The 15,569-nt window shown below is 38.4% G+C and overlaps 1 protein-coding gene across 2 annotated transcripts in view; it reads left to right on the forward strand.

Annotated features, from left to right (window-relative positions):
* The window catches only part of ESYT2 (extended synaptotagmin 2), a 131,609-nt gene that overhangs the window by 55,938 nt on the left and 60,102 nt on the right, over nucleotides 1–15,569 (forward strand). For both annotated transcript variants that reach the window (XM_075550163.1, XM_075550164.1), the window contains exons 5-6: nucleotides 1,231–1,303; nucleotides 1,535–1,624. In XM_075550163.1, the coding sequence (XP_075406278.1) occupies nucleotides 1,231–1,303; nucleotides 1,535–1,624 (163 nt within the window). The remainder of the gene's footprint in view (nucleotides 1–1,230; nucleotides 1,304–1,534; nucleotides 1,625–15,569) is intronic.

Here is a 15,569-nt window from a genome sequence, read left to right on the forward strand (position 1 = left end):
CATACTACTCTGCTCAGGTATTTATGTGCTAAAAAAAATCTGCATTCCATTTTGTTGTGTGTTTCTAACAGGAGTAATGGAAAGATGTCAGGAAATAAAACAGTCAAGTCTTAGGATGAAGTAACAAAAATGGGTTTTTTGTTTGTTTTTAATCTTTTTATTGGGGGCACTTACAGTTCTTATAACATTCCAAACATCAATTAAACATTTTAAGATGACTTTGTAATATTCATGATTCTGCCAGCTATATAGTGAATAGAAACTGCTCAATGAGAAGCATCATAGAAGTATTGCTTTTACCACCATGATATTAAATATTGGAGACATTTACCCCAGACACCTTATGTTAACATTTTCATTCATCAGCTTGCACATCAACTATAAAATATTTACCCCATTTTACTCTAGAAAGAGTAAAACTCTGGGGGAATCAAGTATAGGGATCAAAGCATATATCAAATGTCAAATTTTGACATTTCACATTTATACTACATAGTTGCAACCTTTGCATTCAATGATACATGCTTGCTTGTATCATACTGTGTGAAATTCCTTAATCACTGAGTATATATTGATGTGCTGTTTTCAACTTTTGACATTCTAGAGCCCCTGGAACATGGCGAGCCTATTTGTTTTAGGAATATGGGCATGGAATTCACTAGGAGTAAAATATAGTCTAAATATTTTGGGTAACTTGAGGTTTATAAGACAAATGAAAACGGCATGCCACAAAAGACTGCTTCAAAGTATGCAATTTCACTTTTTACTTTTTCTTTTGAAAATTAACATCAATGTTTAATTAAGATTGTCTTACATGAACTATAATGTACCTATTTTGCCCCAAACCTAACTAAACTCATTACAATTGAGTTGATGCAGACTCACAGTGACCCTATTGGACAGGGCCCATGAGTTTCTGAGACTGTAACTCTTTACGAGGAGTAGAAATCCCTGTCTTTCTCCCATGGAGTGGCTGATGGTTTCCATCTGCTAACCTTGCGGATTGCAGCCCAACCCATAGCCACTACGCCACCAGGGCTCCTTCCCCAGGATTGCTTCAGTGTTGATTCCAGTTATAGGACAAACCTAAAATTAGATGATGGGCCCATTTTTATAGTTTGCCTATAAACTGATCTTCATTGCTTCCTATGATTTTACTCAGGTTTAGTTGGATGAAGACAATAGTTAATTATACTCAATTTATGTAATAGAAATTTTTTTCTTTTCTAGTTTTGTAGGAAATTGTGAAATTGATTTGGAGATCAAGCGGTATTTTTGTAGAGCTGGTGTGAAAAGTATACAGGTATTTTTTCTTTCATGATTTTCTGAAGTTCTATAAGTTATATTTTAAAATTATAAGGTTTTTATTAGCTTAGAATGTCTTGAAGTAAATTTTTCTTTGTAGATCTTACTTGAGAGAAACCTAAAACCAGATAGTTAAAAGTCACTGTAAATGCGTAATCTGTCTTCATCAGGTAAATGATTCTGTAGAATTATTTCCAATGAGATGTTTTGAATCACTCTTTGACTTTAGATTCATGGTACAATGCGAGTGATCTTGGAACCATTGATTGGCGATATGCCCTTAGTTGGCGCTTTGTCGATCTTCTTCCTTCGGAAACCAGTAAGTCAATAATTATTTTATTTTTACTTCCTCATTCACAGAACTATGTTCCTAGAGAAGGAAAGGGTACATAAAGCAATGGATTACGTTTTTATCTTTAACTTACTTGTTCTCTTTTGATGCGTGAACGTGAGTTGTTTTCAAGCCTATTTCTGCCTCATCAGAGGACTTCATTAATTTTGATATATAACTTCTTTTCTGATTATAAAGATAATATAGGTATGTTAAAGAAAATGTGAAAACAGACTTTTAAGAGTATGGGTTAGTAGCTAGCATTTCATTATTGAGTATCATGTGTATACATAATGGGACGTTTAAAAATTTGTGGGACAATAAATGTTGAAGCAATAGAATTCTTCCACAAGCTGTTTAAACTCCCCCTGCCTCTCCATGTGTAAAAGTGTGGCAAAGAAACTAGATAGTGCCTGGCACACTGAAGGGTACTTGGCGACAGAAAGATAGCATCTGAGGTTTTGAAGGCTTGCCTTCAAGCAAGCAACCATCTAAATGAGGCATCAAGGAAGTGTGTGTGAGAGAAGTTCATGCCTGTGTGATCTAAGGGTTGCAATAATATAATCCCAATCTGAAGGAAGGAATGGTATCAGAGTTTGAATCTCGTACGCGATTCAGAAGACTCTGGGTGACGTGAAAGCCCAAAGTCTTATTTGCAGGGTCCACACATAGAGTACTTCTCCAGTGAGTGTCCTCTAACAGAGTCACGGAATGTCAATAACCTCGTCATGAGACAGGGAGCACTGTAAAGTCGATTATGGTAGATATAGTTAGGTTATAGCTTATCTCCCTGTTGGCCCACTTAAATATTTTTTTGGTTTGAAGGGAAAAAAAGTGAAGGGGAAATGTACATGGATTAAACCGCCAGTGACTCCCCTCTGACCACACCCCAAGGGGGTGGATAGCCTCTCGTGCAGAGTGTAGAGTGCTTTGCAAAGATGTAATTAGGTTAAAATTTAATGCCTTATCATTTTATCTCCCGTTCGACTCATTTTAAAGTTCTAATTTTTAATATGTTCCACTTTCTTTTTGATTGAGGTTTCCTCTTATATTTTTTATTGCTAATTTTTGAATGTCTTTCTGTATATGAAATCCATGATACGTAAATTTATAAAGACAGTATTAATATCATTTCCCATTACAGATAAGGACTGGAATTTTCAAAGGCCCAAGTCACAAAGCTAAGCATTGGAGCATATGCAGAGACTAAAGTTAATCTGATTCTAAAGCACTACAAGTTGTTTTATATACATTTGAACAAAAAGTCATGAAGGGTTCTTTTAAACTGAATAATATTCTAATAATTGGGAAGGTCATAATGTTATAATTTTATTGTTAAGTAACTATTTATATTAAAAGTAATCAACACTTGCTACTTTATGTAATAGCCAGAACTAAAACAAAAATGTCATTCTTAATAACTTGACTCTTATTACTCCTTACCAACACTTCTGTTCTCTAATTGGTTTTTCTGCCTCTATTCGAGTGTTATTTTACGTGATAGTTTAAGATTCAGACTGAATTTATTGCCCAATTTAAAATCCACTGAGTCAGAATTGACTCAAAGGCAGTGGGTTTCAGGATATTTGCTCCCTTGCAAACAGTCATCCTGATCTATACTATGTCTCTCTCTCTAGTATCACTTCCCACCATGGTTTTTGATGAGTACCCTGAGTTCCAATCATAGGGAACTAACTACAAGTCTAGGAATAGTACTAACCGTCTTTAATCTTTCAGATTCTTCCCGTGTGCTTTCTCTCCCACCCCAATGCAGTCTCCTTCCCCTTTGTTTCACTTGGCCTGACAATTTTCTGCTCTTCCTTAAAAACTGAGCTTTGTATGTTCCTGCATAGGACAGTGATGGTCAGGCTTCTTCCTTGTTTCCATGGCTACCATTATAGCACTGGTCACATTGTATCATCATTATGGTAATTCTTTGGAAGCAAGGACCCTATCTGTCTTCATAAATGTTCAATAAATGTTTATTGAATCTAAAATCTCTTTAAGACAGACTTTATTTTCATAAATCTTGATATGTCCTTTATGGAAATATTTGTCTGTAATTTAAAATAACATTAATTCATATAACTTGGTTGAGTTTTTAAAATATGAGTTTTTCTAGACCATTTGGAGTTTACTACCAAAAATATCCCCAAGAATAATGGTGTCATCATATTTCTGTACTCTCTTAAAATTGTCACTCTCATTTTACTTACAAGAATTTTTAATGTATGTTAAATACATAAAGCATGGTAAAATTCAAAAGGTATTAGGGAGCCTCTGCATTAGCTTTTATTTTTTTACAATTTTGAGAAATTAAGAGTTCCATAAATATTTAACCTTGTTGGGGAGTTTTTATGTAATAGTAGTTGAAAAGTCAGTATTAATGACTGTGACAAAAATGATACTTAACAAACTGCTAGGTATTTTTCATTTATTTATCTCCTCATCTCTAGATAGTGACTTTTAAAAAATTTAAATAAAGGCTTTTTATTTTCCTTCAGCTCAGAATGTGACAACATTCAAAACTTAGGGATACTCTTACCATGTTTACATTTACACCGATGTATTTCATTTTGAAGAAACATACTATTAGCTTTCAAATTAAATTTAGTGCTCAAGCGAAAAGGATGAAACTGAAAAGTTCAGTCAGTCATTTCCTTATATGGTGATTAAAGTCTCCAAACATATGCTTAAGAGTGAAAGGAATTTTTCCAGTTATTTTCTACTGGAAAGTATGAGAACAGAATTCACTGCTAGCTGCCAAATATTTTTCCTCACCCTAGTGAAAATATAACTAGAAGAGATTTTTTCCCTCTGTTTTACTCACCAGATGATTAAGAATCATAGTGCCAGAAACCCTTTGGAAACCTTTATTCACCTATTTCTTTAGATTATTTTTGAATAATGTGCTACTTAAAATTTTTTTTAAGTTCTTAAATGTGTAACTTTTGGAGCAGCATAGCAGAGGTAGTCTAATATGACAGTCAGTTTTCTATGTCTGATTCTGTCTCATCTTGTGGTGTTCTTTGAACAACCTATATAATTGCTCAGCCTTAGTTCCCTTGTCTGTAATATAAGAATGTTTTAGGCTGAATTCTCTAGAGAAGCAAAACCAATGGAGTTTATATATGTAAATAGACAGAATTTTACAAGAAAATACCTCACACGGTTGTAGAATCATTGGGAAAGTTTTATGTCCTGGGGGTAGATGTTAGGCTAGAGGGTTCTCCGGACTCACATGGCTGCAGGGGCTGATGAATCCAACACCAGCAAGAAGACCACACACTTCTGACTGTGGAGATGTGTAAGTCCAAGGTGGTCAAGTAGGATAGCCAGTTGTTGACAACTCCCAGGATAGGCAGCCAGTATGGCAGACTGCTGGCTCAAGAGGATGAGCTAGTGCAGAATCCAGACCAAGCTGCCAACAAGCAAACTTTGCCCCAGTGTTCACTTATATTGATTGGCCACACCTCTAGGGAAACTTTCTTTACATTCATGGGATCAGGGCTGTGACTTGAGAGCTGCATTCCACTCTATTCTGAAAACTGAGGGGTTGCTCATAGCAGGTGCTATTATAGAAGTAACTATATTGTGTTAGAACACATCATGTGGGGTTGCTGTGTCTTAAATACCAAAGCACTGAAGATCCTGGCCCACCAAATTGACACAAAACCTTAAGTTTCACACAGGCTAACAGTAATACCTACCTCCCAGAATTAAATGCGAAGAATAAATGTCAATGAATAAATGTAGAATAGTACAGTGCCTGGCACATAGTAAGACCTCAGGGTTAAAAAAATTTTTTTAATGAAATAGTTTCCTACATGTAAGTGGTCTGGTGAGCCCTGACATAAGAGGTGGATTATGGGCAAGGAGAAGTGCTCAGATAAATGTTCTGATATGAAGCAGAATGAACCATTGCTTGCCACTGGATGTGTCCCAAAGAATCAGGAGCCAATTATTTGCTTTAATTAGACAATTGTTGAATTTGCTTCTGGCATGTCTTAGGGCTATTTCAGAATCCTTAGGTCTATTTTAGGTTTGTCCCAAGGGTATGAATCTATTTCAGCACTACTACTCCAACAGATGTTCCCAGGCTCATTCTGAATTTGTTTATCTTAAAGGAGTCTTCCCAGCTAGATTAGGAGATCCTTAATTCTTGAATCTTGAAAAACATATTGGTATTTCTTTGTCTGAAATAGGGAAATAATGTCTATACATTGGACTTGTGAGAAGAAATTGAGTCCTGTTAACTCAACCTGTATTCAAGCTACATTATGTAAATGAAAAGTAGGAGTGGGTCAGGATTTATTTGAATAAAAATCCCACATTGCAGTATCACATAGGGTGGCTGTAGCTGAACCTCAGGAACAAACAACATGGAACCAGGAACCTGAAAGCCATTATGACTGCTTCATCCATGCCCATCTCCTTCCTTGCCTTTGCTTCATCCTTCTCCTTCCCTCTTTCCATCCTTCTCTTTCTTTCGTCCATTCATTAAACATATGACCAAAAAAAATGACTGTCCCCAGCTCCCAGGGCTTCATAGAGACCTAGAAAGGCACTGAGTCTCCTGTCTTACCTTCCTCCAGTCCTTCCATTCCAGCTTGGTCAGATGCTTACCCCTAGACCTAGCCAAGAGTAAAATGAAAAGAAAGGTCACCGTGTTGAACAAGACTTCCAAAAACTGGTTCTTACGACTTTATAGTTATGGCAATGATAAGGTAGAGAGAAGCAGGGTGGGACAAACACACACACATCAATAGGAGACCACTGACTCAGTGATTCTCCAACTGAAACTACACATCAGAGCTCCCTGTGAGTTTGTTGGGGTATTACCCTACTCAGAAACCCTGGTGGCACAGTCGGGTAAGCATTGGACTGCTAACTACAAGGTCGGAGATTTAGACTACCAGCCTCTCTGCAGGACAAAGATGAGACTTAGAAGCTTCTGTAAAGACTTTCAGCCTGAAAACCCTATGAGTCCGAATTTACTCTAGACCAGTGGGGGGTTTTGGTCAGAGGTGGAGGGTTAACCCAAGTTTAAAGATTCCTGCATGGTAGGAATACTTTGTTAATCCCTCCTAACCTAAAGGTTGGTGGCTAGAACCTACCCAGTAGATACACAGAAGAAAGGCCTGACAATCTGCTCCAGTAAAGGGTGCAGTTGAGAAAATCCTATCAAGCTATTCTGCTCTGTGACACACAGGGTGGCCACAGGTGAGCATCAGCTCCCCACAGTGGGTACAGGTATGGCCTTTAGCAATTAGCTAAAAAGTTTATGTGAAATTGTTTCACCTGCCTCTGTTGAGGTCTCCTCTTCCTCCCATGCTCTGTTCTAGGTGAGCTAGTGCAGACTTGCTGTTTCTCCTCTGGGGGGCTTCTAAAGGAAGATTTCTGGCTAGTTGGTTGACCTGTGGACGCGGCACTTCCATCCCAAGTGGAAGCTAGAAGTCCTGAAAGCTTTGAAATCATATGAAAACAGTTTTGACCTTTACCACCAGCCCAGCACTACAAACCCCAAAACTGGGGAAAGATGGGAACCCTCAGTCTGTATTTTCAACAGACTCCCTCAGATTCTGTACTGTACAGCTTCATGCACTTAGGATCCCTGGCAGATAGCAAGTGCTCAAGGAAATAATTACTACTTTTCAACTATACTACGTACTACCATCAGACGGGCACCTTATGGAATATAGAAGACAGCAAGGTGGTTTTCATAGCATACATGTATACATCTGCACTGTGCCCATTGGACCCTGGCATTCTCATAGACGAGCCTTGCTGCACAGTCTGTTCTCATCGGAAAAGCTGCAGCAGTTCAAAGAAGTGCTTTCATATCTTTGGGAAGTTCAAGTGTCACTCTCCTGTTTCCTGAAATTGCTATCTCGGCCTCCCAGATGCAGTGGTTTCAGGTGTATTTGTGTGAGGAGGAAAGCACGCATTTCAGTGCTTTACAAAAAGCTCTTTTCTCAAACACTCCTATGATCGGGGTCCTTCTAGTTTCTGGGGTCCGATGTATAGAAAATGTCTAAGTCAGTTTTTCTCTCTCTTGCACACACTCACTCTTTGTCCTCCCTACCACCTCAATCTCTCTGGCCTTCATTTTCCCATTGATTCCTTCATTCTCAGGGATATGCTCTGTTTACTCCATTGGCACCTCAACATGTGGGTGGATCCCTTTGCCTGGGAAGCCTTCTTTCATATATTCAAAGCTCTTTTTCCTTTGAAACTCATCTGCTCTGTGATAATCTTGCTACTGTCTCACTGACACTTTGTTTCTCTGAACTTCAGTTCCCTTTAAATGTGTATCAGTCATTTTGACAAGCTTACAGTCTCATAGATTTAAAATGTTTGTTGGTTTATCTTTTTGGATGCTCTATAGTAAATTAGTATTTTGAAATTTTGTCTTGGATAAAGTAATGAAGCCATTTTTTGAAAATGGTTTTTAGACAAGTTGTCAGAAATATTCTCTTCATGTTTGATTTCTGTGAACATAAAAGTATAAGGAGAAAAAAAAGTATAAGGGCATCACCTGGGACTAAAACAGGACATAAAACTGCTTCAAAATTGTTTTTAAAGTTTGTGCTTGTTTTGTAATGCTTATGGGACAGAGTCATTCTGAAATTTAGTCTTTGATATTGAGGAGAGTGGTTTTAATTCCTCTCAGGATTTCTATGAGAGCAGCATTCACATGATGGTTGTATCAGTTGGTATCAGGCTATTTAATCATCCAAAGACTCACTGCTAATGAGTAGATTCCAACTCATAGTGGCCCTATAAGACAGAATAGAGCTTCCCCTTTGGATTTCTGAGGCTGTAAATCTTTATGGCACCAGAAAACCTCAGCTTTCTCTCGGGGACCAGCTCTGGAGGTTCCAGTCTGCTAACTCTGATTAACAGCCTAAAGTGTAACCCACTATGCCATGCGGTTCCTTCATATTTAATTTTAGCTACTGTTTCTTCAGAGCTTACTAGATAAGTAGCACTGTACCAAGACAACTATCCAAATAGTATAGTTTATATGTATTGTCTTATTCAGTACTTAATGCTATGCCATTAGAATTATTCCCATATTATTGGTGAGAAAAATAAAGCTCAAAGATACTACAATTTCAAGCTCACTTCCATTGAGATGATGCTGACTCATAGCGCCCCTCCTGCGGGCTTCTGAGACTGTAACCAGTATGGGAGTAGAAAGCTCCATCTTTCCCCCAGAGTGGCTGGTGGTTTTGAACTGCAACCAGGCAGATCGCAGCCCAGCACGTACCCACTACTCCACCAGACAGCAAAGATAATTCCTTTTAAACTGGAACTTTTATTACAGGTATTTATAGCATTGAAATCTATACTTAAATTTTTCATAAATGCTCTTGGGTCTTTGCTTCCAAGATGACAAAGAAATGGAGATACAACAGTCATGCCCAAATGGACTGAGGCCTTGTGCTGCCTATACGCTGCATCATCTGTGTCCACTGTGCCCCAAGACAAGTCCATTAATAAATCCATAATGTCCCATGACCATCGGGGACATTTCCGAAGCGGATATCTTTGAATCATACGTGCTTCCCAAACTGCCTGTGAAAATAGATTATAATGTGAATCATGCCATTCATAGCAAGGTGGTTAGGAACCTGTCACATGAAGCCCAGAACTGAACACCCACCCTGTTTAGAAGTGCAGGTGATGTTGCATAGCCTCCTCCAAAGCCTAAGTGAAGATTTGAAGCTGAGAAAAAGAGACCTTAAAAAGAGGAAACTATGCTTTAAAAATGGTTTCAGTGTACAGATATGCTTTACATAATTGATGTATGTATGGATCGTGATAAGAGTTGTATGAGCCCCTAATAAAGCAATTAAAAATGGTTTCAGATGCACGGGAAGCATATGATGATTGCTCCCTCAACATCTCACTAGCTACTAATGGACATAAAGTAGGTGTGAATGCTGCCTGATTTTTTGAGTTGCTGCTGCCAATTTGATCCCATGGAGATAATTCTTAAAAGAACATATACTCAAGGCAGACATTCTTCAGTTAAGCTAAATTGTTGTTTGAAATGGGTGCATAAGCAAATGTGGTGAAGAAAACTGAGGGTGCCCGGCTTTCAAAAGAGATAGTGTCTGGGGTCTTAAAGGCTTGAAGGTGAACAAGCGGCCATCTAGCTGAGAAGCAAGAAAGCCCACATGGAAGAAGCACACCAGCCTGTGTGATCATGAGATGTCTATAGGATCAGGTATCAGAAGACCCCCAAACAAATATATCAATGCAAATGATGGGGATTAGAGTGGAGACCCAAAGTTCATCTGTAGGCAACTGGACATCCCCTTACAGAAGAGTCTCAGGGAGAGACGAGCCAGTCAGAGTGCAGTATAGCACCGATGAAACATAAAACTTTTAACTAGTTCCTAAATGCTTCTTTCCCTCCACGATCATGATCTCAATTCTACCTTACAAATCGGATATACTGGTACGGATAGGAACTGGAAACACAGGGAATCCAGGAGAGATGAACCCCTTAGGACCAGTGGTGAGAGGGGTGATACTGGGAGGGTGGAGGGAAGGTAGGATAGAAAGGGAACTGATTACAATGATTTACATATAACTCCTTCCCTGGGGGACAGGCAGCAGAAAAGTGGGTGAAGGGCTCAAGCAGAAAGCAAATGTTTTGAGAATGATGATGGCCACAAATGTACAAATGTGCTTGACCCAATGGATGGATATATGGATTGTGATAAGAGTTGTATGGGCTCCCAATAAAATGATATATAAAAAAAGACTTCAAAGTATGTATTTGGTTTAAGGTTTAAACCAAAGAATGTTAGAATTTTGAAGTTTAAAATTATCTGAAGGCAGTAGTTTCACGGTTTAATTTAGCCTTCATGGCTCCAGAACATCTGGATTAAACAGGGGAAGTTTGATTGTCATACTTCCGGAGGGTGGGGCACTGTGGCCATTAAACCAAGAGTGTTAAAGTCAGTCTCCTGCATCAAAGGACTGACCCCCCTAAAAGCATAAAAACCAGGAGTCTCCCTTGCCCAGAAATCATCTCTGTAATCATCCCTAAGCAAACATCATTTAAGTATAGATGTCGAGGATTAAAAACCGTTGTTGGCTAATCTGGTCGATTCAGGTAAACATTAATAGTTGGAGAGTTGACATCACTGAGTTAAAGACTTTTTAGATAGGAGCAATGACAACGGAGAGAAGCTAAGAAAAAAATCTATCCTTGGGATACTGGAGTGTAAAGGAGTAAGAAGACAAGGACGAAATGACAGAATATATTATAGACAAAGAATAGGGCAAAAATGGCTTAGAAACTAAGATATCACCTTAACCAGTTTTTCTGCTTTTATTACAGTACTGGTCTTAGTAACCCTTCCTTTAAAACTGATTATTTGATTTCTCTTTTGGGTTGAGTGGGAAAGATGAGAGTTTTATTCTGCCATCCTATCGTGTAGTGGTACAATTTTAAAAGTTACAGACAGTTCTTTTAGGGCTTCATTTCTTACCTATAAAGTTGATGATGGCCTTCATAGTTTATGACTAATTCGAAATTGAGAGACTTCCTTTTCTTGAGAGAGAGAGTGAGTGAATGAGCGAGAGAGGGTGATAGTGAGTGAGTGAAGTAAGTGAGAGAGTGATTGGATGAGTGAGTGAGAGTAAAAGTGAGTGAGTGTGAGAGTGAGTGAATGAGCGAGAGAGAGGGTGATAGTGAGTGAAGTGAGTGGATGAGTGAGTGAGTAAGTGAGAGAGTGAGTAGATGAGTGAGTGAGTGAAAGAGTGAGCAAATAAAAGTGAGTGAGTGTGAGAGTGAGTGAATGTGAGTGAGGGTGAGAATGAGTGAGTGAATGAGAGTAAGTGAGAGAGTGAGTGAGAGAAAGTGAGAGGGTGAGAATGAGTGAACATGAGAGTGAGAGTGAGTGAAAGGGAGTGAGTGAGAGTGAAAGTGAGCTAGGGAGTGAGAGAGTGAGTGAGTGAGAGTGAGAGTGAGTGAGTCAGTGAATGAGAGTGAGAGACTTCCTTTTTAAACCAGTGTTTACATGTCACTTGAAATTTAATTTCCAAATGGGTTTTTGTTTGCTGCCTTTTGTGAGTTTACTCTAGCAAGCCTTTATGCTTTCACGTGAAGACTTTTTGTCCTACATTCGGTTTTTTGTCCTGCATTCGGTGCCGTTTACCTTTTATTTTAGTGCACAAAGAAGCTTCTTTCAGGTTTCTAGGTAGTCTTTAGAAAGTTGTATCTTGGCATGCTGCCCACAAAAGCATTATACTGGCTACTTAGGGAATTTTTATTTGTCAGCTTTAAGTAGTTTTGATCATTTAAATACTAGCAAAATACTTATTTCAATGGCATAGCAAGCCCTTAATATCTAAGTACAATAGCAAGCTCCATATCAACTGGGAAAGGCACATCTTTTGTTTGTTCAAACAGGAGGCATACTTTCTTAAAGCAGGTGCAGACAGGCTGATAAACACTTCAACAGGAGATAAATAATTCCACAGATTGAAAGAAACAGATTGTTGTGATACCTGAGAGCTGCCCTTGAACTGAAGTGGTTCTTTTTGCCCTCATTATTGCTGGTGAGCAGTAGTAAGTCCAAGAAAATGCCGATACTTTAAAAGGTTTCTTTAATTCATCCTGGATCAATGTAGTTAGAAAGGTATGTGGTTTTATAATTCTGGGTTATAGTTTTGGTCAAACAAGTAGGACAGAACCAGTATTAGTGGGAGTGATTTGTAAATTACTAAATGAAGTAATAGGTGTGGAGTTTATGTCAATTCCAAAAATAGTACTGGATCGAGATTTCTTGGCTGTTTTTCCTTTATTCACTTATACATGTAGTTTTAAGGCATCTTTATCTGCTTTTTTATATTGAAAACTTGTGACTAGTTAATTTGCCTTTTTTCATATTTTTATTTTGAATATAATTTGCTTGGCAGTGGAGGCTTTCTTTTCTGAAATAAGTCTACCTCATTGAAAGAGGTTCAAAAATATCAACAGAAGTTAGCTTTACACTAACCTTTCGGAAGTCACTTCTTTTCCCACCCACAACTTTTAACAGGTCAGGTCCCAAAGCACCCACATAGCTAATACCATTAAAACTAAAAAAATTTTTTTAACTATATTGAGGATTACTTTTATGGACAAAATGATGGTATATTAAATAGGACATTTTGAAATAATATTTAAAGGAATTTTTAAATTAAAGTCATGTTTTTAACTGCATTTTTTATTTTCCATAAAGATCTCACATAATTTTACATAGCTGCTTGTCAGCCTCCCTCTCTTCTTAATAAAGCATACATTTTCGTGTGACCCTTCTGTGAGGAGATGTGTACTATTCCTTTCCCTCCCCCTCTTCCTTCCCCAGATCCCTCCAGAACATTACTTTCTCCTCAGGCTTGCTTCCTATGTCTACCTTATATTGGAGGAAAAACATTACTAATAGAGACAAAATAAAAAGAAAACAAGAGATTAAATAAAAAGAGAAAAAATAGCACCATAAAAAAAGAAAACGAAAAAGCATACATATTTTCAGGTCTGCCTGCAGACCTTTATGACTATCTCCCCATCCATCCTGAGGGATCCTAGGAACTGCCCCTCCTAGCCTGAAGTCTATTTTGGGGCCTCCTCAGGGTTTTGTGGCTTTGCTTTGCGCCGTTGCTGATCTGTTATGTTCCTTTCTTGGTTCAGCCTACTGTTGGGGGATCAGACTGCACTGACTCCCTGCCGTGTGTCCCCAGTATTGTCCTCTATCAAGGTATACTCCAGAAAGGGGACAAGGTGTCTTGAGCTGTGTCCTCTCTGTGCCTTAGCAGCTCCCTGCCGGGCCATCATCCTCAGGGCTAGCCCCTTGCTGTCTCTTTTTCCTTCTTGGTTTGCTTCTGTTGGGTGTGGCAGGCCAGCCCCTCTCCCCGCACTGTAGGTTTAGTGCTGTCCTCTGGAGCACAGACTTTTAGGGGGTGGGGGTGGGGGGTGTCAGTTTGGCTTGTATCCGGGCCGTCCCTGTAGACCTCTCTGTTCATGAGTTGCTCCCATGTGGTTATGTTGCCTGCTATGGTGGGGTCTGCACTCACACTCCAATTTCTGTGGAGACATTTGCAATGCCCTCCCCTTGGGTGGATTAGGGCCATACTCTGTGTCACCGTCTTCCTCTTTTTTCCCCTCTTTTCTTTCTGCCCCCCTTTTCCCCTTCTTTGTGTTGGCATGTTGGGTTTGGTCTGTCCCCCGCCTAATTGCATGTACCTTAACCTGTAAAGTGTGAGATACATGGCTTTTCTTCTATACATACTGTGCTGATTATACTTCCCTCAGTGGATTAAAGTTGTACTTGTCCTTTGCTGATTGACTAACTTCACTTAGCATAATTTCCTCCAACTCTTCCCATGAGATGATGTGCTTCATGCGATCATCAATATAAAGCATACTTTTTTCTGGCTTCCTTTTGTAATGTCATTTTACATGGTAGTTTCTGTGACTCGCCAGTTAATTCTGAAGATGTAATCAGGCCTATTAAGCATCTTCTCTTTCAGACAGGATACCATGCATGATCCTCATGTTTCAATTTAAATGAGTTGCAAAATTCTGTGCTCTATCTCTGATAGGTCTTTATTTTCTGAAGTAGATTGTGATCAAAAGAAGAACTTTCAGAACTTAATGATAACATCCTGTTGTAATGCCCTCCTGAATCTTCAAGCTTCCTGACATGAAGGTGCTTTGATAAGATTAGAAGATTGTGCTGTGACAGGAAGTACTTGTTTTTTGATTTTGAAGAGACCTTCTTAATGGTGTGAGAGGAAAATGGGCTCTTAATTTTTATATTAATCTTTGTGACTTGGAATATATAAGTTTAGCCAGATAATTTTCAGTATCCAATTTTTCACTCAGTTTTATATCCCTAGTTACAGTATTATCATTCTCCTACATAATTTCTCACAATATTTGTTTTCCCTTCCTCTCACAGTTAAATTTTAGTTCTGTAGTTGATTTCATTTCCTAGTATATGCCATTTGTTTCTTTTACTCATAACAGAAGTTTTTAGTTATCCTGGCCAATGGTTTTGTGCTGCTTTACAAATATTTCTGGTTTGTTTCAAATTAAGGCATCTGAATACTAGGGCCTTCAGAAAGTGATTATAAAAATAGAATTAAAAGGTAATGGGAATTTTCCATGAACATCTTGAAGGTTAATTGGAAATAATGCTGCCACATTCAGGAATGGGAATTTTTATTTTAATATTGTCTACAATCTCTAGACATTGCGGAAATGCTTTAACTCTGCGGTGGTCCGGGAGAATAGCTACCAACCACATGTTGCTCTCTAAATTTAAATTAAAAACTCAACCCTGTTGCAGTGGCCACAATTCAAGTATCAGTAGCCACATGTGGTTAGTGCTTCCCACACTGAACAAACAGCACAGATTGAAAGCATTTCCATCATCACTGACAGATCAAAAGTATCTTTCTGTTTAGACTTTTAAAATTTTTATTTGTTTATCTATTTATTAATCATTTTATTGGGGGCTCAGACAACTCTTATCACAATCCATACATCCATCCATTTTGCTGTTTAGATTTTTTTGATATCTTAAAATGATTGCTGTTTTTCTTAACTGAAAATTACATTCCACACTTTAGACCAAGAATTTCAGTTATAAATATTTCACTAGTAAATAGCACTATAAATATAACAATAAGAAAACATTTCAATTGTGAGACAGTTTATGCAAGATGAATTTAGTTGTAGGATACATTTTATTTGACTGTTTGATTCTCACACTGCATTTAGCACCCCTGGTGGCTTGGTGAGTACGCTTTGGGCTGTTAAGCACAGGCTGTCTAGTAAAGAGTCACCATCTCAGAAACCCACCAGATGAGTTTTTCTCTGCCCTGTAGGGCTACTATGAGTCAGATTAGACTCCATGACAGT

The sequence above is a fragment of the Tenrec ecaudatus genome, chromosome 5 (genome assembly GCF_050624435.1).
Source record: "Tenrec ecaudatus isolate mTenEca1 chromosome 5, mTenEca1.hap1, whole genome shotgun sequence".
Taxonomy (NCBI): domain Eukaryota; kingdom Metazoa; phylum Chordata; class Mammalia; order Afrosoricida; family Tenrecidae; genus Tenrec; species Tenrec ecaudatus.